The sequence below is a fragment of the Equus asinus genome, chromosome 2 (genome assembly GCF_041296235.1).
Source record: "Equus asinus isolate D_3611 breed Donkey chromosome 2, EquAss-T2T_v2, whole genome shotgun sequence".
NCBI classification, from domain to species: domain Eukaryota; kingdom Metazoa; phylum Chordata; class Mammalia; order Perissodactyla; family Equidae; genus Equus; species Equus asinus.
Window position 1 is genome coordinate 125,916,720 of NC_091791.1, and position 21,816 is coordinate 125,938,535.

The window sequence follows — 21,816 nt, forward strand, 5'->3', positions numbered from 1 at the left end:
GCACAGGAGGTTTCTAGTTGTGTGACCTCCAGAAGGTCCTAGAACCTCTCTCTCAGGCCTGTTTTCTTTTCTGGAGAAGGGCTCTAATAACTCCCTTTCTCATACAGCTCTTTTCGGTTCGACTCGGGTTTGTCCTTGAGGAGCTCCAGCTGTGGCGAGATGACCTGCGAGAAGACACTGCGGAGAGCGCGCGCGTGCCAGGGCGTAAAGGGCTCGGCCTCCGGCCCGCGGGCGCCCACTCGCGGCCTGCCATAAATATCAATACTCAGTTTCAACTAGAGACAGAACTGGCCTCCACATCCCAGCCTCAGGCCAACTACAAGTACCGCAGTGTGCCGGAAAGGAGGGAGTGAAACTACCCAGCCCCCGGAAGGACGGAACAGTTGGGCCAACCCCACAGGAGGCGGGGTCGGAAAGCTCGGAAGAGTGCGGCCCGCACCTGCGCGCCGCCATCTTGCTCAAGGAGAGGCCGCCTACCCCCGGCCGACGGCTCGTTAGCCATGAGGCGGGGCTCCCAGACCCGGCGGGGCGGGGCCAGACCATGGCGACGGCGGAGCCCGGCGTGCACGCGGCGCGGGCGTCTAGTCCTGCAGCCCGGCCCGGGGGGACCCCGGCCCGCGTGGCAGGAGCTGCGGGTCCGCCCTCTGGGCGAAGGGGCAGCGGAGTCCCCAGGCTGGGGGAGCGGACCCCGGCGGCTGTAGAGAAGCGGGGGCCCTACATGGTGACGCGAGCGCCTTCCATTCAGGCCAAGCTGCGTGAGTGCGGCCCGATAGCGGGTCTGTGCCTGGGCGGGCTGCCGGGTCCCGGGGCAGGCTCCGGAGCCCCTCTGGGCCACCTCGGAGGGGCTCTGCAGCCCGCTCCCGCCCCCGAAAATCTGTTTGGGAGCCACGGCGAGTGGGGAAGACCCCGCTGACCCGGGCCCTTTGACTTCCAGAGAAGCACCGGGACCTGGCCAAGGCCGTTCTGCGGAGAAAAGGCATGCTGGGGGCCTCGCCGAAGCGCCCCGATTCTTCCGGGAAAAGGTCCAGCAGGCGCCACCTCCCCTGTGCAAGCACTTTCCAGAGAAGGCCCTGGTCCTCAGGCTGGGCGACAGTACTCACGGTTAAGGCTGGTGAATCCCATGACGCCAGCCTGTCAGGTTCTCTATTTTAAAACCGGAAGAGGAGCGAGCTTTTCCTTCCCTTTAAGGATGTGATGGTCTCAGGGAAAGCGCTTTGGAATGAGAGAGTTTAGTCCGTGCCTGCGATCCACCACTGTCTGACCAAGTTAGGGAGGAGCAGAGTAGCTGGGTCCCCAGGAGTGAGGATGGAGAGCAGTGTGGGAACAGCCAGCGCTGTTATTTTTTTTTTTAACAGAGTGGTAAACTCTGAGGGCTGAATTGGAGCTTCTTCAGTGCTTCTTTTACAGATAAGAGGTAAAACTCAGAGGTGAAGGGACTTGCCGTTTCTGTTCTCTGGTTAAGTAAGGTGGGGGGAGGGGCTTTTCCTCAGGAACAGTTGGGGGGGAGTGGTGCGAGGAAGTGCGAATGCCAGATAGTACACGGCAGGCAGTGGTGGCTGTGTGATCAGGGAGAAGGCAAGTCAGGAGTAGTGCAGTCGCTTCTTCTTCCATAAGGGAGAGGACTTTGGCTTTCCCTGTGAAATACTGGTGCTTCATCTATGCTTGGTCTCTCCTCCATCTCCCCTCAGGTCGGTGAAGTTTAACAAGGGCTATACTGCTCTTAGTCAGAGTCCAGATGAAAACCTGGTGTCCCTCGACTCTGACAGGTGAGTGCTCTCCTTGGAAATACCCCTTGGGGAATGACTTGGGTAAAACTGCAGGTAGCTTGGTGCCTTTGCTTGTTCCCTGTTCTTCCAAGACCCTTCCTGCATGTTCCAGGGCTGTCTTCAGAGCACTATCCCTTCCCAGGATGGCTTGGTTAGCAGACTCCTAGGTGAACGTGTTGCTCTTGGATTTGGAATACCAACCTTCTCTGGGGGAGTCATCCTGCCCTATCATGTCTGTACTGTTAGTGACGGTGACCCTTTCCCTGCTGGAGCGAACTGAAGGAGCTGTTTGTACTCACAGCAGATACTGGGCTTGAATTCTATGGTGTGTGGCCTTTGCTTCACAAGTCCTCCAGACCCCTTGCATGCTCTCCACCTTGCCATTTGCAGCTGTGCTCCACAGGCATCCCCCTGAACTGACTGTCTTCCTCTTCTCCTAGTGATGGGGAGCTGGAATCCAGATACTCTTCCGGGTATTCCTCTGCAGAGGCAAGTCCAGAGCGCCTTTCTGCGCAAGGCCAGGCTGCAGGCAGCGCCACCGCCACTGCCAAATGCTTGTCTGGTGCCTGCTGTGTGCACGGCACTGTGCCAGACTTCCGGTCTGTTCTCCAATCTTCTACTCTGCCCTCTTCCCCCAACAGAGGTATAGGTGTCTGAGAAGGGCTGTTGAAAATCCAGGAGACCACAGAACCTTAGGGATGGAAATGGCCTCACAAACCTTCTAGTCCAGGTCACTACTGAGAAAAGGAATCCTCTTGATATATCTGAGCTAAGTGTTTACTAGCTTCTGCTTGCTTGAATGCTTCTTATAATTAGGTACTCAACTACCTCCAAGAAGCCTTGCTGCTTGCCCTCCCGCAAATACACACACATGCACAATTCCTTCTTCAGGTAGCTCTTAGAGAAGTCTTGATTATTAATTTGAAATGTCTCCTGCAGCCTGGACTCAGTGGTCCTAAGCCTGCCCTCCAGTGTCACACAGTAATTGTAGTCTCCCTTCTTTTGATTGTCCTTTCTCTCAGGTCAGCATTCATGTCCCTCCCCCAGCCATCCTCCACCAAGCTTACTTTCTTCCAGGCCAACGACTTCTGTTCCTTCAGTTGTTCCATCTATGGGAACTCAGACTGAGATACTCCTGGGCTGGCCTTTTGGACATGTTTCCAGAGTGATTGTCCCAGACAGAAACAAAGGGACATAAAGTTCTCACATGTGCAGCTTACTGCCTTTGACAGAGGTGAAGTGCTGGGGACATGATTGTACACCAGTGGTATTTCTTCCTTATTCTCCTGGAAACTCTTGGCCACCCCCTAAGTTTCTGCCAAAGAGAGTAGAGGCAGTTTATTTTTTATTTATTTATTTTTTTGAGGAAGATTAGCCCTGAGCTAACTACTGCCAATCCTCCTCTTTTTGCTGAGGAAGACTGGCCCTGAGCTAACATCCATGCTCGTCTTCCTCTACTTTATACGTGGGATGCCTACCACAGCATGGCTTTTTGCCAAGCGGTGCCATGTCTGCACCCAGGATCCGAACCAGCGAACCCTGGGCTGCCGAGAAGCGGAACATGCAAACTTAACCACTGCGCTACCGGGCTGGCCCCCAGGCAGTTTATAAACTGTATCTTCCTTGAATATCTGGGTGTCTAAGATTGTTAAAGCTAAGAGAAGAAAAATTAGCCAAGAGCCAGAGAAAGTACTACACTATTCCCAGTCTCATTTTCCTTCTGCTCAGTGGAACTGATGAAGCCAGGCTGACAGGGTCCACTTTGTAGGGAACGAGCTCTGCTGGCATCGAAGGATGGCACATCTAACTGGCAGTGCAGACAAAGCTTCTCCCCACCCCATTCCACTATAACCAGATTCCTCTACTCTTCTACCCCATTGTTCTTGTATCATTGCCCCATAGTCTTAAGCCTTCATAGGGAATGGTCAGGGCATTGACTTTCAAACATAATCTAGGATCTGATATTTACATCAGACGCCTCAGGATTCTTTAGTGAGAGCATCTCCCTTGGGAGTGCAGTCTGGACAGTACTGGCTCAGGCCCCTGATTGCCCCTCACTGCTGGACGAGGCACAGGTAGGAAAAGGTGTTACTTCCTCCTGGTTCCTCCAGGTTGGCCTAAGGAGGGAGCATAGACAGGAAGCTCCGGTAAGGGAATATGGGTCTGCCTTTTGGGTAGCAGTTATTTTTGCTTTGCAGCCTGGCTTATAGTTCTCTCTTCTCCTGCTCTTAGCAGGTGAACCAGGATGTGAGCCGGCAGCTGCTCCAGGATGGGTATCACCTAGATGAGATTCCAGATGATGAGGACTTGGATCTCATTCCCCCCAAGCCTATGGCCTCCTCAACGTGCTCCTGCTGCTGGTGCTGTCTTGGGGACTCTTCCTCCTGTACCCTCCAGTAGACATAACCCTCTAAGATGGGCCCTGCTCTCCATGTCAGCAGAGCCCTGTTGGCCATTATTCATAGTTCACAGAGTGCAGTGGGAACTACTGTCAGCCCCAGAATCACTGGAGGCACTGACCCTCTGGGAAGGTCAGTGACCTGGTGCTTCTCAGGCCAGAGGCCCCCATCTGGGTCATGGGGTGATGGGTGGAATTCTGCAGTTTTCCTCCGCTGTTGGAGCAGACTTTGGAGAAACCACTTTAATAAGGGCAAGAACAGAGGTAATTGTGGATCTTATGGTGAGTGGCAAAGTTGGCTAAGAAAAACACCTGCAAACTTCTTGACTGGTATTTGTTATCATACTCTAGGGAGGGGAAAAGAGAGCTTTTGTGCCCAGGCTATGCTGGATGGTGTTATATGGAGGCAGAAAATAGCACTTTATGACTTGCAGCTGGGAATCTTTGAAAGCTAATTTAACTATTTGGGACCAGTTCAAGAAATTCCATGTGTTCTCCTCTTCCTAGCTCCAACGTGGGTTACATGTTTGACCTTTGAGAGAGCGTAAAGCAGGGCCCTTTGGCTCTCATCTGGTTGTGCCTGTCTGACTTTGGCAGGGAGTATAGCAGGTTGCTTGATGGTACACCAGGATCAAGGTTCCAGAATCACTGGACGCAGGGCATCCCCAACTGGTCCAACAGTCTGAGTGGGTTTAGTGACTCTGGTCAGGCCATCCCTAGTTAGAGAAAAACTGCTCCACTATGTACATATTTATTTGTCTTTCCTTGGTCACCATTCTTCGCCTTGGTCTTAGCTAGTTCTCCACCTGCTCTTTGAGCTAAAGGTTGGCTGAAGGGACGAGCTCACCCAGAAGCCTGCAGTTTTTGATTACCAGCAGAGGGAGCTGTAGGGAGCAGTCAGGTGCCTTCCTGTTTGTTTAGCTTTTTAAACTTGACTAGCAATGGGTGAAAGGTACACTGGCACAGTTACGTGGGCTTTGACATAGACGGAAGCCCAGAGACAGGATGGGGAAGAGGGACCTATGCCGGGTCCCAAGGCCCCTGCCTGAGGAGATAATTTGCCTTTGCAGAAGGCCTTCCTTCATCCTAGTGTGGTCCATTCTATGCCATCCAGCCCTCCAGATTTCTCTGACCACTGCATGGGCCTCATGGTGTATACTCAGCATTGGGCTTTATAGTAAACCTCTGGGTGCAACACAGCCTCTCTCAGGCCCCAGTCTGAACACAACAGCAAAGACAGGCATGATCTCCCCTGTGATTACCACTAGATAACATCTATTGCTATATCAGGCCTCCTTCTAGAACTTAGTTTTGCAATGGTTCCTTTTTTTCTTGCCTCAGCCAGAATTGTGGTGAGGACTGAATGGGAGTGGACAGAGTTCCCAGCCTAAGGGGCATGGCAGTCAGGATTGGGGTGTAGGCTTAACATGGGAAAGTGCCAGTCTTTTGCTTCATTTGATGTCCTATGACTGCCAGGAATATATGAGGGATGGCACAGTCTCTTCCGCTACCACATGGGGTGATTGGAAGACTGAAAAACATCGATAAAAAGGCCTTATTTGTCATACGACTGTCCTCATGAGGATAATCCTCTCACTGCTCAATTGGCATCTATCTTGGTGCTTTTCTCAAGTCATAGAAAGTTGTGAGGAGTATACGGTATCCAGGGGGCTGTGGCTAACTTTTATTCTACAATCTAGCAGCATCACAGCAGGAGCGAGAGGGAACAGAGACCAGAGGTACTTCAGATTGGGGTCTGGGGAATAGGGGAGGCAGATAGTTATTCTGTTCTGGAATCGGATGAGAATGAGAGTTCTGCAGGGAGTGAGAACATCTCCATTCTGAAGCCCCTGGCCACCCACAGAGATTACATCCAGGCCTTTCTGGTCTCTGCAGATGTGGAAGAGTGCACATGAAGAAAGGGTTCAGAAGCAGGACAGTGTAAAAAAAAAAAAAAAAAAAGTGGTGGTAGTGGGAAACCCAGTGGGGGCCAGAAAGCGGCTCTGGAAGCTAACTGTGGGGCCACATTTCTGTGGGGGTTAGTTAAGGCAGAGTAGCTTGAACATTTGGCAGCTGCTGGGGGGGGAGGGTGGCAGCAGGACTCCAAGACCAAGGCCCTCTGGGTAGTTGTTGCTATAAATCAGCAGTGGTGTATTTGGCTGCAGCTGTCCCTGGAGAGGATGTTCAGAGCTGGTTGACCCCATGTGGGAGGTATTACCTTTGTGGAAAAAGTTGCAGGAACCTGGAACAGAGGACACTGTGCAGCAAGGCAGGGTAGAAATAGTTGTTTGGGGCCCCAGGCCACGGCCTAAAATGTCACCAATAAAAGGCACCAAAGTGCCCAGAGCCAAACTGCCTTAATTCAGAGTGCTGGGTGTTCTGCAAGTGACACCGCCGTGGGGAGAGAGGTGTGTATTTGGGCTTACCTCACAGGTGGGAGTGGCACTGTATGGTATTTACAGAGTACAGAACTCTTGGCTTATGCTTCTACAGCTCTGTAAGTTTCTAAGAATAAATAGAATCATGATAGTAGAGCTGTCTCTGTGTTGCAATAGGATTTTTAAGAAAGGCCTAGACAAAAATCACTGTTCTTTCTGAATTCTGAAATGAAGAAATAGGCTAATAACCCCAACTGTGACCATTCCTCCTAGGACATTCTCTCCTTTCTGCTATTCCCAATGGGCCTCATTTTCAGGCCTGCTTCATTGGAGACCATAGATGGACTAGACCTTTGCACATCACTTCTCTTTAAAATGGGTTCCCTTTAGCAGACCCTTTCTTCCCAGGTCATTTTATTTTATTTTTTAGCTGAAGAAAATTTGGAAGCCAATAAAAACAGAACAGATTGATCAGAACTTTTTTGAAGGAATTACATTGTACAGGGGGTCTACTGTGGGCAGCAGCTCAGAAAGATCCTTTTGTGCCAGTCTAAACCCTTACCTCACAGGAAGGAGCCAATAGCCTAGGTCTCTGCTTAGTCTGGGGTGACAGGATCTAAGACTACCAGTCAGAAACTTCAGTGGCAAAGCAGACAGCTGTGCAGCCTCCTGTGGAGGTGTGTCCCACCTCAAGAGGGTAGGAAAAGGGAGACTAGATGCTCTCCTAGGTACTCCGCAGCCAGTTTAGAAAAAGTAGCTAGGTTTCTCTTCACAATGAGAATTGGATCGGCCTGTCCCCGGGTCCTTCCTTGTATCTAGAATGAGTGAATGTGCTCTAGAGAAGTGCTTGACAAAACTTTCTCTATGAAGGGCAGTCAATACTTTTGGCTTGGCAGGCCACATAGTCTGGCACATCTATCCAACTTTCCCATTATAGTCTGAAAGCAGCCGGACAGGATGTAAACAAATGGGTGTGGCCAGATCCAGCTTGCTGGCCTTAGCTTGCTGATCCGTGCCCTAGAGCCAACTGAAACACTGGAGAGAAGCAGCTTGCACTGACAATGCATAGTATCTTTAGACCCACCTTTCACTGTCTGCAGGGTTGGAGGGCCCAAGGCTTGTCTGAAAGCTCTCCATCTGAGGCTGAAGCCAGCTGCCTCTCCCACACCTTCCCATAAAAGGGCTCTGGAGTCCACCCTGCCCACTTGAGGAAGCTGTGTGAAGCAGGAATAAAGCAAAAGCTGGATAACATCCAGGGAGGCATCTTTCAGCCCACTTCAGAGACTAGAATGCCAAAGGCTGAATGCTCTTTACCCCACAGCCTCTACACAAGTGATCTTTAATTGCTTTGACAGAACAAGAGGGTGATGAAGAACAATTTATCAGTCCACAGGCTTACCCTTTCTCCTCCTCTGCACCTAAGGAAATGGGCAGTCTCAGGGCCAGAACCCTGTTCTTAGAAATTAATTACCTACCCTCTTGCTGTGACTGATGCTGAGCTAATCATAGATTTCACCAGCCTGCCTAATGCTATAGGCTGGAACAGAGCTGCTGCCTCCTGTGTTGAGGAGAGCCTGGCTCAGGTGTGGCAACAATACAAGGGGGAGTGTCAGCCCTTAGTCCTCACATGGGTCCCTCCTCCCAGGAAGAAGATGGATCAGCCTAGGTCTGCTCAGGAGTCATACCTTCAAGCTCACTCCTCTACCCCAGCTCTTCCAGGGTGTACCCAAAGAGTCCAGAGCAGGAAGGGGTTTGGCCTGGGTCGGAGGTGTGGCTGACTAGGATTTAGGGTGACTTGCAGAAGAGAGCCAGAAGGCTGTGGCTTCTACAGTAAACAGCAGGCACGGAATATCAGCAGGTCCTCAGGCACAGTGAGCTTCAATGAGACACTCTCATTGGCCCCAATGAAGAGCACCCCGCCACGCTGCAGGGGGATTGTTGACTGGGCTGTGGGAGTGCTGGCTGTCACTGTCCCCTGTACCATTAGGAGGATGCTGGCAGAATCCACCGCTAAGACCTTGTATTCAGTGATGGAGCCAGGGACCTGGGCAAAAAGAAACAATAGGATAGTGTAGCTCACAGGGCCCACGACAACCCCAAGCACAGTGAGAGGGAGTGCTCTTCCACCTCTCAGGCTCTTGTTGGCATGGATGCCCACATCTGGTCCCTGTTACAGAGAGGAGTGAGCAGGCCCTGTGGCCATCCCCCACGAAGTGAGCTGGAAAGAAAGGAAACCCAGCCCTAGGTATACTCCAAATTGTAGCCTTTGCCAGGGTTTTTCATGCCACACAACACCTACCATGGCCCCCCACTCACCTCCATCTTCATAACAGTGAAGTCTGGCACTGGGGGATCATAAATAAAGAGGTAGGGGTCTTCCTGACTCCGTGTTGGAAGAAAGAGCCTGTCCTTGCTGGGGCTGGATGTATAGCTGAGCATCTCACACAGGGTTGGAACATCGATGAACTTAGGTGTCAGGCCAGCACGCACTGTGTTGTCTGAACATGCCATGCACTCCACGCAGTCTGGGGACAGACAGTTATGTGCTAAGCTGATGAAGGATAAGGATACCTTGGAATCTGACTCTTCAGGGCTGGGCCTCCTAACCTGAGTGCCATGAACCCCCTGCAGAAGTAGGTAAAAATGTGTGAATTGCAGTCTCTGGGAGAGCCAGCCAAAGACATCAGATACCGAAAACAGGTGACACATCACCCACTATTGTCAGGGGAGTCATGTTAACCCCTGGGGGAGCCCCAGCCCTCCCCAGATTCTGTATTCTCCACTTCTACCACAGAATCCTGTCCCTAAGTGGATAAACAGCCAACAGTCAAAATGTGACACCCTTCTGTGGTAACGTGTATTTTAATGTAAAAATCTCTGGGTAGATAGGACAGACATGCAAAGGCAGTGTGATGCTGGGGAGAACAGCAGCCTTGATCCAGTATAGCCTGGGTTCAAATTGTAGTTCTGACAGGACTTATCATGAGAGTATCACGAGGGGAGTTAGTGTGAAGATTCAAGCAGTGTACAACACCAAGCTGGCATTCATCATCCCCACTAGCTGCTTTCCTGCTGACCCCAGGAACCCTGGGATGTCAGAGCTGGATGGGAGCTTAAAGAAGGTCTGCTTGACTACCCTCCTCCACTTTTGTCCCAATGGGGAAACAAGGCTCAAGGGGATGGTAGTGGGCTCACTGCTGCAATGTGGCTCACCTCCTTTCAGGTAGGCATGGGGAACGTTGGCCTCCAGAAACATGGCCTCCCCTGGCTTCAGGGTAAGCAGGTTCAGGAAATAGATGGCAAAGCATCCAATATCACCTGGATACTGCTGGTGCAGCTGCAGCAGGAGGTCCCCGCAGATGTCCTCCATATTGTTTCCAGCAGCCACTGAGGGTCACAGAACACCCCAAGGCCACTTAGGAACACACAGTGGTGTTCACAGCCCCACCTTGCCCAGGGAGCTCTTAGGAAGTCCCTGCCCACATGAATCTGGAAACTGGTGAGCATGTCCTAGCCACACCTCTAGTCCTTTGGGTGCCAGGCTTCCTGATACTCCAGCCCAGAGAGGTGCCATTTTTCCCATTTTGACTGTCTATCTGCCCAGCACTATACTAGGCACTAAAAGGGCTAAAGTGTGGTCCTTTTAGCACAGTCTTTCTCAATCTCAGCACTACTGACATTTTAGGCCAGATAATTCTTTGTTGTGGGGACTGTCCTGTGCACTGGATGCTTAGCAACATCCCTAGCCTTTACCCATGAGATACCATTAGCACCCCTAAGCAAGGTTTTGACAACCAAAAATGTCTCCAGACAATTGCCAATGTCCCCTGGTTGAGAACCACTATTCTAGGAACTCAAAATCTAGTTAGGGAGATATCTGAGAGTTCCATGTAGGGTGACCAACTGTCCCAGATAGCCCAGGCCTTTCTCTTTTTTAGCACTGAAAGCCTACGTCTCAAAAAATCTCTCAGTCCCAGGCAAACTGAGGTGGTTGGTCACCCCAGGTAGCATGAGGCAGAATGCTCCAATGGCCAAAATGTGTCCTGGAGACTGACCAGAGGAGGATGAGCTCAGCTTGGGCCAGAGTGGTGAAGGAAGGCTTATGGGAAGTCGGAGGGGAGGTCAGTGCGCTGAGTCTTCTGCAGTGTGCAGAGAAGGGGGGAGGGTGTTTGTAAGTAGAAACATAGTGTATCAGTGCCACAGTGAAGACACTAGCTGGTCTGGATTGGAGGGTGGTTTTGAATCTTCATACAGCAACTGCTGAATACCTACTCTGTGCTAAGCACTGCGAGGACACGAAGGTCAAGGAGACAGGTCCCTGGCCTGGAGATAACCCCAGTTTTAACAAGTGTGCACCTGATGATATAGACTCACAGGTGCTAAGGGCTATACCTGACATACAAACAGGGTGTTATGGGAGCTCCGGGCAGGAGTAATCGGTTCTGCTATGAGTGCAAGAAGCCCTAAAGGGAGAGACACGCAAGCAAAGAAAACATACAGTATGCTTGGGTAAAGTAAATAGTTCCTTGTGCCTCAAAGGTAGCAGGGGAAATGCCTAGAGAAAGAACCAGAAGAGCTCTGGAGTTGCCTGGAGAAAGGGCTGGGGCCCCATGTGCCACATAAGGTCATACCTGGGAGTCCACTGCCTTGTGTTTTACGCTGCTTGTATTGACTCCCTAACCCAAAGGGGACAGGACCACACCCATCACAGTCATTTCCTGAACCTTCCTTAGTTAGCACAAGGTTGGGCACAGAGCAAGTATTTAAGGAAAGATCTCATAATTGAGAATTCTGGGCATCAGCCCTTTGGAGGAGAGGGGAATCTCTTTGTCCCCTTCCTGCTCTCTAGCCCCAAAGTACAAATCCATCCATGGGGAGCAGCTGTAGGGCTGGAGAAGTCTCAGAATGCCTGTGTGGAAGATATCCTAAGAGACTTCTAGGCCAGTCTGCTTCCAGCCATCTAGAGAAGATGACAAGTTAGGAAGCAGCACTCAACCTAGGGCCCTGCTCCACAAAGACTGGGAAAGAAATGCTAAGTTGCTAACAGGCCATCTAAGTCAGGCCCATTTTAATGTTCCACTTGAGCAAAGGGGTTGAGAACCCTGTCCCCACAGCCTAGTGTCTGTGCTGGGGGCCCAGGAGGGAGCACTGCACCCAGGCTTATGACAATACTCACCTTGCTGGGAGATCCGCTTCACCAACAGGTTGAGCTGCTCCACTACCACCTTCTTCTCACTCTTCATCAGGTGAGAGAAACAGCTCTGCAGAGCAGACGCCGTGGCCTGGGAGTCACAGCTCATGCTCTGCTTCAGCTGTGTTGCTGCATTATCTCCAATCAGAAACTGGAACTCAGGCACTTCTGCAGAAAGGCCAGGCCAGGGCCACATCAGGAATGGCAAGATGGAACCCACAGAAGTGGGGAGTTGGAGGAATCTTCCCCGTCCCATCCCTAACCATGGAGCCAGGCAATGCTAAGCAAACTTTGTAGTGAAAACTGACCACTCCCCACTTCGGCAACCGTACCTGAGCCTGGTCTCACAGGCCTACCCAGTGGCTCCAAGAATTCATAAGGCCAACCAGCCCCTCAGTTCCTGTGGCATTCAGCCTCTGTTCTCTGCCACTGTTCAGCTCTGGCCTGGGTCCCCCATGCATTCTAGGCCCAGTGTGCATGCTCTCAGCATTTTGCCCAACCTTACTTGTCAGAAAGGTCACAATCTCCTCAACTGGCCGGAAGCCACATAAGCCTTGGAAGGAGGTAAGGGCAATGGCCATCTCTGGCTTATGGTTGGCATCGGGGTAGTGCTGTGGAGCCTGGAGGTGCAGCTTCTCAGCCAGTTCCTGTGGGGTGGCCAGGGAAAGAGGAGGATGGTCAAGGTGCAGCCCTCACCTAGCTGGAAAGTCCCACCCCGCCCTTGCTTTCTACCCTCCCCAGTCACCAGACAGCAGTGGCTTCTTACCTCTGGCAACGAACCCAGGCAAAGCATAATGCGGAAACTTGAGGTTCAGCCAACCCAGGGCAGGGACATGGGCCAAATCTGGGGGAAAGCTGGGCAGACTTTAAAAGACCGGGACTGTGAATGAAGGAACCCTAACACCAGGCCAAGCTCTGACCCTAACAAGCTGTGTGGCTTTGGGTAAACCCCATTCTTCTCTGGGTCTTCGTTTGTTCATCTAGAAATGAAGAGTTTTGACAGACAAATGCTTAGGCTGTGACTCAGAGACTTGTGCGCAAAGACTACGGGGGTGGAGTTGAGGCAACAGCTAGGGTACCTGCCCTGCCCTGGAAAGTGAACTCTCCTACAGAGCCAGGTGGGAAAATGGCAGACATAAATGGTCTTGGGCTGGGTAAGGGGAACCCAGGAACAAGATCCCAGGAATGAGCCTGGAGAAGCTTCCCTGGCACAGGCTGTTCACCTGTCTACTTAGACTTAGTTGCCAGCATGTGTCACCAGCATCTGGCCTTGCAGAGCTAAAGTGGGAGTTGTCAGGCCTGGATTTAGCTTTGGGCTGGAGCCTGGCATGGGTAGGGTAAATGTAGCAGCAAAAATCGTGGGAGGGCCTTGACAGAAGCTCTTCTCTACCCTGACCTCTGTGCCCCAGTCTGATTCTGTACCTTGTTAGGGTGTGCCTGGATGGACAGAGCTGTTTCAACTGAGAGCACTTTGAAGAGGAAGGGCAGCTTGCCATTAAAGATGTCCTTGACCTTTGAACCCAAGCTGTCCTGGTTCTCAGCGATCCACTGGCCTAGGGTCTTCTGTGAGATGCGGTTGTCAAGGATCTTGGCATCTCCCCGGGGATGGGTCCCCATCCACATCTGGAAAAACAGGAAACTTGGGCGGAAAGGGGGAAAACCTAGCAGTACCAGTTGGCCTGCCCCAAACCTACTCACTCCATGCTCCTCACGGGGCAGCTGAGTCCTGAGATGGGCCTCCCAGGACTGGGTATAAATGCTCATGCCATCACCCACATATAGGGAGGCAGCAGACCGCAGAACACCAAGAGTCAGGAGACCCAGGCTCTACCTCTAAACTTGGGCTAGTTATTTCCTGTCTCTGGGTCTCAGTTTCCTTATCTGTCCAATGAGGAGAATGACACCTGCACTGTCAAGGTCACTGAAAAGTTCTGACTCTCAAATGGCTCTGTGAAAGGTTAATAGTCATTTATTCCAGTCTCAGAAGTAGAAGCTAAAGTCTTCCTATGCTTTGGGTTTTTTCTCTACTAAAGGGCAGGAGAAATATGTATTTTAGGTTATTAAAAATGTAAAAGTTGGGGCCGGCCTGGTGGCACAGCGGTTAAGTGAGCATGTTCCGCTTCAGCAGCCTGGGGTTAACCGGGTCGGGTCGGATCCCGGGTGTGGACATGGCACCGTGTGGCAGACCAAGCTGTGGTAGGCGTCCCACATATAAGTTAGAGGAGGATGGGCACGGATGTTAGCTTGGGGCCAGTCTTCCTCAGAAAAAAAAGGAGGACTGGCAACAGTTACCTCAGGGCTAATCTTCCTAAAAAAAAAAAAAAAAGTCAAAGTAAAAATTTTAATTGTCAAAGAGGGCTGAATTAAAATTCACTAAGTGCTGACAGTTCATGGGGGAAGAATGATACTGGAAATCCCAGCCCACTATGACAAAACCTCTCTTCTTTTGATGCCACCATCTGGGTTCATCAACAGGCACTGATAAGAAGAGCCAAGAGGATCTCTTCTTTGCTGCCTCCCCTCTTCCAGCTGATCCACATGACTTGCCTCAGGCTCTCCGAGTGGAGACGTCCCTTGGTCTCAGCTGCTGGTAAAGTGGGGTGAAATACAGCCCAGGTCTCACCTCTGCATATGGCTTGTCCTCTGAGATCCGGGCCAGTGGGTCACTGCTGGCCAGCAGCCGAGCCACTTCACTGTTGGAACCCATCTTCCCCCAGGCATACTGCTGCACCACACAGGAAAGTGGGAAAACTGGGGGCACAGACAGAGGGTCAGCTTCCACTCCACTCCTGACACCTGACCCTACTGTCCAGGGAAACTAGACACAGCTGAGGGTTTTGGCTGGCGGACAAAATCAAGTAAGGAGTTTGTAGGTAGTTGAGACTCTTCTCTGCAGGCCTTGATGTTCCCATCTGTAAAACGGGCAGTAGGCATCTTCTGCTGACGTGAGGCAGATAGATGCACTGAGGTGAGGGGGAGCGAACAGGAGGTATCTATTCCATGCCTCCCCCTCCCCTGAAGAACCTCCTTCGCCGGCTGCAATAACGGCTCAATCCCTGTCGCAAGTGCTCCTTTCTCTACCCAGCGCTCATCCATCTTTCCTCGGAGCCCCAAGGGTGTGTTCGACCTGGCTTATCAAGTCTGGAAAGATCCCAGGACGCGTCTCACCCACACGCTGGCCAGCACCCCAGCCAACAACTCACCTTGCTGAGCGGTCATCCTTGCGGCCCCGAACCTGCCTTCTCGCACGTATGCCCTTCCCGGCAGCACCCGCGGCCCCTCTACGCCCAGAGCTTCATGGGAAATGTAGTTCCTCGAGCGCCTCCTCAAAGGCCGGGCCTCTCCCCACGTTCGGAGTCCCTCTTCCACCCTCCAGGAGTTCAGGAGTTCAGGAGGAACCCTGCTGAACCCAGAGGCTTCCAACCCTCAATCCTGGGTCAGTATACATTCATTCATTCCTTCAACGGGACACATTTTATTGAGAACGTGGTAAATGCCACAGTCTGTTCTAAGGGCTGGAGATAACATCAGAGAACAAGATAACAATCCCTTTGCCTTTTGGAGCTTACATTCTGGGGAAGGAAGACTGGCAAATAAGTATAATAAATAAGTAAATCATATAGCATGGTGAAAGATAAGTGCTACTGTAAGTAAGGGGGATGGGTAGGAGTAGGAGGCAGTTTGCAGAATTTAAAAGGTTGTCTAGGTATGCCTTATTGAGAAGGTGAAATTTGAGCACAGACTTGGAGGTGAGGAGGAGAGAATGTTCTGGGCAGAAGAAACAGCTAGAGCAAAGACCCTAAGGTGGGAACGTGGGAATGTGTCTGTCATATTCAGGAGGAAGTAGCAAAGAAGCCAATGTGGCTGGACCAGAGTGAGCAGGACAAGGAGGAAGTGAAGTGATCAGAAAAGAAAGGCAGTGGGCAGAACTTTATAGGCTATTGTGAGGACTTCAGGTTTTCCTCTGAGTATCTCAGTCATTAGCGGATTTGAGCAAAGAATTGCCGTGATCTAAGCAGGGACTCACTGATGCTTGACGATGATGACAAATATCACATGCAAGGCCCTTAATCTGTCTGAGCTTCAGATTCTTCCTCTGTAAAATGAGGATAATAATGCCACGTGACAGGCTTGCTGGAGGGTCGGATGGGATGATGTGGGATTCAGGAAGGCAGTCAGTGCTCAATGCTCCTCTGATCCTCCCTGCCTAGGTACAGCAGGACTCAAAACCCCAGCCCTGGGGCCAGCCCCGTGGCCGAGTGGTTAAGCTCATGCGCACCGCTTCAGTGGCCCAGGGCTTCACCAGTTCGCATCCTGGACACGGACATGGCACTGCTCATCAGGCGGCATCCCACATAGCACAGCCAGAGGCACTCACAACTAGAATATACAACTATGTACTCGGGGGCTTTGGGGAGATGAAGAAGAAAAAAAAGAAGACTGGCAACAGATGTTAGCTCAGGTGCCAATCTTAAAAAAAAAAAAACGAAGGTTTTATTAAAAAAAAACCCTAGCCCCTCCTCCAGGCTGAGCTGCTCACAAGTCACACACACATTAATCAGGAGAGTCACCAGAAGCCCTGCATGGCAAAGGCTGGGCTGGGCCTTGGCTGTGGAGTAACTTTACTGTATCCTGTAGAGAAAGGCTCTGACATTCGGACTTCTTTATTATTATTATCTTTTATGTATCATTTTATTATTATTTTTATTTTTACTGAGGAAGATTAGCCCTGAGCCAACATCTGCCACCAATCCTCCTCTTTTTTGCTGAGGAAGACTGGCTCTGAGGTAAAATCTGTGCCCATCTTCCTCCACTTTATATGTGGGACGCCTGCCACAGCATGGCTTGACAAGTGGTGCATAGGTCCGCATCTGGGATCCAAACTGGTGAACCCCAGGCCCCCAAAGTGGAACATGTGAACTTAATCACTGTGCCACCGGGCTGGCACCCAGACTTCTTCAGTCAACAGCATAGGAGGAGAGTAGCCAGCTGGAGGGGTCCAAGAGCACAGCAACCAAAGATCCAGGGAGCCTGGAGTGAAGGGCTACAGTCCTGACTATGCCTTCCCTCCCACCCCCACACACACCCTGATTCCCACAGCCTCTACCACACATGCCCAGGGAGAGAGAGGTACTGTTTTCTCTGTAGTGTTCTACCCAGCTGTGGAGGGTGATGTTCTCTGGGGTCCCCTGGCTCAGATAAATCAGCCTGCTTTTCAAAGGAAGCTTCACTATACACTAAAGAATAGTAAAGTGGAAAACACAAGAATCAGACTAACAGCACCTGTCACATACCTTCTACCTCTGAATCCTCTCTTTCCCTTCATCCCCACCCCTCTAGCCATGTGAACCTCCTGGGAGAACAATGAGGGGTTACTTTAAGCACAGGAGACTCTTGGAGTACCTCCCACTACCACCACCACTGAAGCCAGAGTTAGAGTCATTTCCTCATAATATCTCTGCACACGGAAGGAAGAACTTAGGTGGTTGTGTTGACCTAAAATACATAAAACAGCCATTTATTTTACCAGCAAAATGAGTTTATCTGGGAATAGCCAAGAATTGCAGTTTGAAACATGCAATCTATGATGAACCACATGCAAATCTGGAGAACGAAGGAGAGCTATGTTGTTTTACAGGGGAGAAGGGGGAGTTGGGAGGCGCTGTTATAAATGAAGAATCTATTGGAGGAGACTGGGAGTTTGCAGTATAGCGGCTTTTCATTGGCTGAGTTGTGACAGTCACTCGTTGGCTGAGCTGTTGCTGAGCAAGGAGAAATCTCCTTTCTCCTTCTGAGGTAGTAAAGTAGGATCACTTCCTACTGGAGATGCAAGGTAGGTCTCTTCCTGTTGAGGTCTGTGTTGACCTTGAGTGGTAGGTGTGTGAGAGGTCCCCTTTCTGGCCTCTCAACTCCATTTTTTTCCGAGGAAGATTAGCCCTGGGCTAACTACTGCCCATCCTCCTCTTTTTTGCTGAGGAAGACTGGCCCTGAGCTAACATCCATGCCCATCTCCCTCTACTTTATATGTGGGACGCCTACCACAGCATGGCTTTTGCCAAGTGGTGCCATGTCCACACCCAGGATCTGAACCGGCTAACCCCGGGCCACCGAGAAGCATAACGTGCGAACTTAACCACTGTGCCACCAGGCCGGCCCCCCAACTCCATTTTAAATGAGGTTTCTGTTCATTAATTTTCACAGTTGGGATAGGCAAAGCCCACAACCCACACCACCCTCCCTGCACATAGAAAAATATATCTGTAAGGGAAACTAGGGTGTTTGGAAAATCTAGAATTTTTTATCCTTAACTCTTGTCTATGTCTAGTAGAACTGATCACACTTTATTATCTAGTGATGATTTGCTTTCCTCTCTCTCTTCCCTACTAGATGTCTAATTCAGCTTCACATTTTTGCCAGTGCCCACCTGAGGGCTCAGGCTATAATAGCAGCTAAAATTTACCGTCTGTTATGCATTAGATACTATGCTAAGCCCTTTTCAAGAATTCTCTCACTTCATTCTCAAGAGAACCCTATGACGCAGGCACTGTCATTAGCCCCATTTTAGAGATGGGAAAAATATACCTTGGAGAGGGGAAGGAACTGGTCCAAGGGCATAGGCGTCCAATCTGCTATACCTTCTCCCTTGGTGAATAAGTGAATGAGTGAATAAATGCATGATGTCTCTTTCATAGGAAAATAGACAGATCCCAGGGGTCTTCAGAGACAGATGGGTGGGCAGGCTGCACATTGGTGATATCAAGTTCCATTCTGTTTTCACTAGTCAAGCACTGTACTAGGCTGGAGTGGACAAGGAGGAAGCAGGACAGCCTCATGTCATGTGTACTGTTCTCTCAGGTTGCAGACAGCAAAGATCTCTGTATGCTGCCTATGATATTGGGATATAATAACCAGCTCCTCGCCAGAGTTCCTAAAACCTTAGTAATTTCCTAAGCAATAAAGATGCTAGGAGCATCTTTGTTTGAATGAGGCGACTCTTCTTTTTTTTTTTTTTAAAGATTTTACTTTTCCTTTTTCTCCCAAAGCTCCCCGGTACATAGTTGTGTATTTTCAGTTGTGGGTCCCTCTAGTTGTGGCATGTGGGATCCCAAGCACGTGGGATGCTTGATGAGCGGTGCCATGTCTGCGCCCAGGATTCGAACTGGCGAAACCCTGGGCCGCCAAAGCAGAGCACGTGAACTTAATCACTCAGCCATGGGGCCGGCCCCATAATGAGGCAACTCTTAATGGGCTCCTAGATAGTGTGGGGACCTGGAAATGGCCACCCCAAGATATGTCTCTTTGGCATCAGAATTATTTGAGGCTGATTGCTTTTGACAAACTGGGACAGGGAAGGAGGCTCTGAGGAATGGAACTTGCCCTTTGTTAGGACACATTTACATTTGTAAGGTAAATCTCTATCTGTAAAAGGTGCCTCCCTCTCTGTACCAGGAAGAAGAAAGGAGATGACCTTCTCTCTAGAAACTCTTAATCAATACCAAAGGCAAGGACTTAAATCTGCATTTGTTTATTGTGCTTGTCTGGTAACCTCCTGTAACTGACTTCCCTCCTCCTCCCAACTTTGGCATTTCTTTAAGGATTAAGCATCTTTCCTTAGGCTAGGAACTGATTGCTGCGTTCACCTGTGACCTCCCAGCTCCAGACAATAGACTTGCCTCCTGCTACACCCACCAAGATAGCAGACCCACTACCTGCTGTGTCCATCAAGAGCTGTGCCAACAGGGCAATCTTGTGAGTACTGTGGGAGGGACATTTCAATCATATGTGAAATATCCTGTTTGGGGGTATATAACCACTCTGTGTACCCCACTTCTTCAGTGCCCTTTCTTCCTTTGGGAAGAAAGGCCCCGGGCCATAGTTCCTCATAAAACTTTGTTTAATTTTCTCTTGCTATTCTGTCTCATGTGAATTTAATTCATTCTCCGGCCAGACGAACCCACATTTGGGAAGAGGAAATGTCTTCCTCCTCTACAATAGCTTCAGGAAGGGCTTGGTCACCAGAAGGGCCAAGTTATGATTAGAAGGTTGGAACTTTCAGCCCCTCTCCCCATCCTCCTGGGAGGGGAGAGGGGCTGAAGATTGAGTTAATCAATCATGCCTATGTGATGAAGGCTTCATAAAAATCCCTGAACTACAGGGTTTGGAGAGCTTCTAGATTGGTGAACACATCCACGTGTCGGAAGGGTGGTGCACCCCAACTCCACGGGGACAGAAGCTTCTGTATTCAGGACCCGGACCTTACCCTGTGTATCTGTTCATTTGGCTGCTCATCTGTATCGTTTATCATATCCTTTATTATACAATAAATGGGTAAGCATGTTTCCCTGAGTTCTGTGAGCCATTCTAGCAAATTATTGAACCTGAGGAGGAGGTCGTGGGGACCCTGATTTACAGAAGTATAGGTGACAACCTGGGGCTTTCAATTGGCATGTGAGATGGGAGCAATCTTGTGGGACTGAGCCCTTACTTAACCTGTAGGATCTGACACTAACTCCAGGTAGATAGTATCAGAACTGAATTGAATGTGAGATACCCAGCTACTGTCAGAGAATTGGTTAGTGTGGGGAAAAAATCCACATGTCTGGTCACAGAAGTATTCTGTGTGAGTAGCAAAGGAGAAACACAAGAGTTTTTCTTTACATTGCCCTCTGATGGTGGCTGTGAGGGGTTAGGGGTAGGTGGATGCTAAGGGGACACAAACATGGATCCCTTCCCATCCTCCCACTTGAGGACATTTCCTGGAGAAAAGTTGAGCTGGACCCTAAAGGATCATTGAGATTTACCCAGGGGAGAGGAAGGTAAGGGAAATGGATGAGGGAAACAATAAATATTTACTAAATACCTGTTATGTGCTTGGTACTATATTAGTGCCACCCATGCCTTTGTGGAGCTTATAGTCTAGTGGGAGAGACAGATATAAACAAGTAACCCCCTGTACAAGTGTGTAATTGCAATCTGCAAGAGGTGTTATGAAGGAAAAGTACAGGGTAATATGAGAGTTTGGGGGGTGGGAGCAGCGGGGTTTGGGGGAGGGGAGGCTGATCTAACCTATAGAGTGGAGAGAGGCCACTCCTGAGGAAGGGGCATCTGAGCTTGGATTTGAAGGATAGGTAGGAGTTAACTAGGGGATGATGAGGGCATGGGCTAACAGTGTATCAGAAAGAGGGAACATCATGTGCAAAGAGGTAGGGGGGAACACGGGAAGTTTGAGGAACTGAAAAGCCACTAGGAAGGCTGGTATGCAGGGGCACAGGAAGGGGTGTGAAGGTGGGGGAGAGGTGGAGGGCCGATCCTGCAGGACCTTAAGGCCAAACTAAGAATATGGGCCTTTATGGAAAAATAATTGAAGGATTTTATTTTTTTATAAACAGATCATTTTATTTATTTATTTATTTTGAGGAAGCTCAGCCCTGAGCTAACATCTGCCAATCCTCTTCTTTTTGCTGAGGAAGACTGGCCCTGAGCCGACATCCATGCCCATCTCCCTCTACTTTACATGTGGGACGCCTACCATAGCATGGCTTGTCAAGCGGTGCCACGTCCGCACCCAGGATCCGAACCGGGGAACCCTGGGCCGCTGAAGCGGAATGTGCGCACTTAACTGCTGCGCCACCGTGCCAGCCCCTAATTGAACGATTTTAAACCGAAAGTCCCACAATAATTTTGTCCCCTTTACATAGATTTCTGGTTACAACATGAACAATAGGACAATTAGCAGCCCTATACCAGTCCAGGGTAAGGAATGACAGTGGCTGGGTTCGGTGGCAGCGGAGATGAGCAAAGCCAGAGAGATATGAATAAATAAGGTGTTTGTGGGGAGCGAATCAACCACCTTCCCCATGGCTGATGGCTCTATTGCTGAATTCCTTCGTTCACTTGATAAATGCTTGATGCCCAGATTCAAATCCCAGCTGAGGCCCTAAACCTGTTTGGGCTCAGGGGTGCTCATCCCTAAAACGATAAAACTTGGCATCAGGGGGCGAGGCCTAAAAGATGCAGGGGTCAGCTAGTGTAGGGGACGGCTACACGGCCGGTTCTTCCGAAAAGAACCCCTCTCCTCGGCCC

At 50.3% G+C, this 21,816-nt stretch overlaps 2 protein-coding genes and 1 long non-coding RNA gene across 11 annotated transcripts; 2 read left to right on the forward strand and 1 right to left on the reverse strand.

Annotated features, from left to right (window-relative positions):
- Nucleotides 1-413: 413 nt before the first annotated feature.
- FAM219B (family with sequence similarity 219 member B) lies at nucleotides 414-6,696 on the forward strand. 8 transcript variants are annotated; one of them, XM_070497835.1, is made up of 6 exons: nucleotides 428-755; nucleotides 935-1,022; nucleotides 1,689-1,766; nucleotides 2,207-2,255; nucleotides 2,408-2,496; nucleotides 4,002-6,133. In XM_070497835.1, exons 1-5 carry the CDS (start codon nucleotides 542-544, stop codon nucleotides 2,489-2,491), a joined length of 513 nt encoding a protein of 170 aa, XP_070353936.1. In that variant the 5' UTR covers nucleotides 428-541; the 3' UTR covers nucleotides 2,492-2,496; nucleotides 4,002-6,133. The 8 variants fall into 8 exon arrangements, with proteins under 8 accessions (XP_014696860.1, XP_014696862.1, XP_014696863.1 ...); XM_044764493.2 differs by having other exon boundaries at nucleotides 429-755; nucleotides 3,999-6,133; XM_014841374.3 differs by lacking the exon at nucleotides 2,408-2,496 and having other exon boundaries at nucleotides 414-755; nucleotides 3,999-6,696.
- Nucleotides 6,697-6,922: 226 nt separating this feature from the next.
- On the reverse strand, nucleotides 6,923-15,031 carry MPI (mannose phosphate isomerase). Of its 2 annotated transcripts, XM_014841372.3 has the most exons (8): nucleotides 14,937-15,031; nucleotides 14,357-14,484; nucleotides 13,156-13,356; nucleotides 12,239-12,380; nucleotides 11,719-11,901; nucleotides 9,756-9,929; nucleotides 8,859-9,067; nucleotides 6,923-8,586 (listed from the first exon to the last, which is right to left on the reverse strand). In XM_014841372.3, exons 1-8 carry the CDS (start codon nucleotides 14,950-14,952, stop codon nucleotides 8,368-8,370), a joined length of 1,272 nt encoding a protein of 423 aa, XP_014696858.1. In that variant the 5' UTR covers nucleotides 14,953-15,031; the 3' UTR covers nucleotides 6,923-8,367. The 2 variants fall into 2 exon arrangements, with proteins under 2 accessions (XP_014696858.1, XP_014696859.1); XM_014841373.3 differs by lacking the exon at nucleotides 14,357-14,484 and having other exon boundaries at nucleotides 14,937-15,018.
- A 1-nt stretch (nucleotide 15,032) lies between these two features.
- On the forward strand, nucleotides 15,033-20,078 carry LOC123282852 (uncharacterized). Its single transcript, XR_006523146.2, has 3 exons — nucleotides 15,033-15,169; nucleotides 19,349-19,482; nucleotides 19,889-20,078. It is a non-coding gene; the product is annotated as an uncharacterized lncRNA (long non-coding RNA).
- Nucleotides 20,079-21,816: the final 1,738 nt, after the last annotated feature.

Excerpts from the sequence above, each read along its gene's own strand:
- MPI (XM_014841372.3), bottom strand. Across the intron at positions 13,357-14,356 it reads AGGACAAGCCATATGCAGAG|ATGTGGATGGGGACCCATCC; the intron begins GTGAGACCTGGG and ends CTGTTTTTCCAG. Across the intron at positions 8,587-8,858 it reads TCACTGTTATGAAGATGGAG|GTCCCTGGCTCCATCACTGA; the intron begins GTGAGTGGGGGG and ends CTTTTTGCCCAG.
- FAM219B (XM_014841374.3), top strand. The coding sequence starts at position 542 with ATGGCGACGGCGGAGCCCGGCGTGCACGCGGCGCGGGCGTCTAGTCCT. Across the intron at positions 1,023-1,688 it reads CCCGATTCTTCCGGGAAAAG|GTCGGTGAAGTTTAACAAGG; the intron begins GTCCAGCAGGCG and ends ATCTCCCCTCAG. Across the intron at positions 1,767-2,206 it reads GTGTCCCTCGACTCTGACAG|TGATGGGGAGCTGGAATCCA; the intron begins GTGAGTGCTCTC and ends CTCTTCTCCTAG.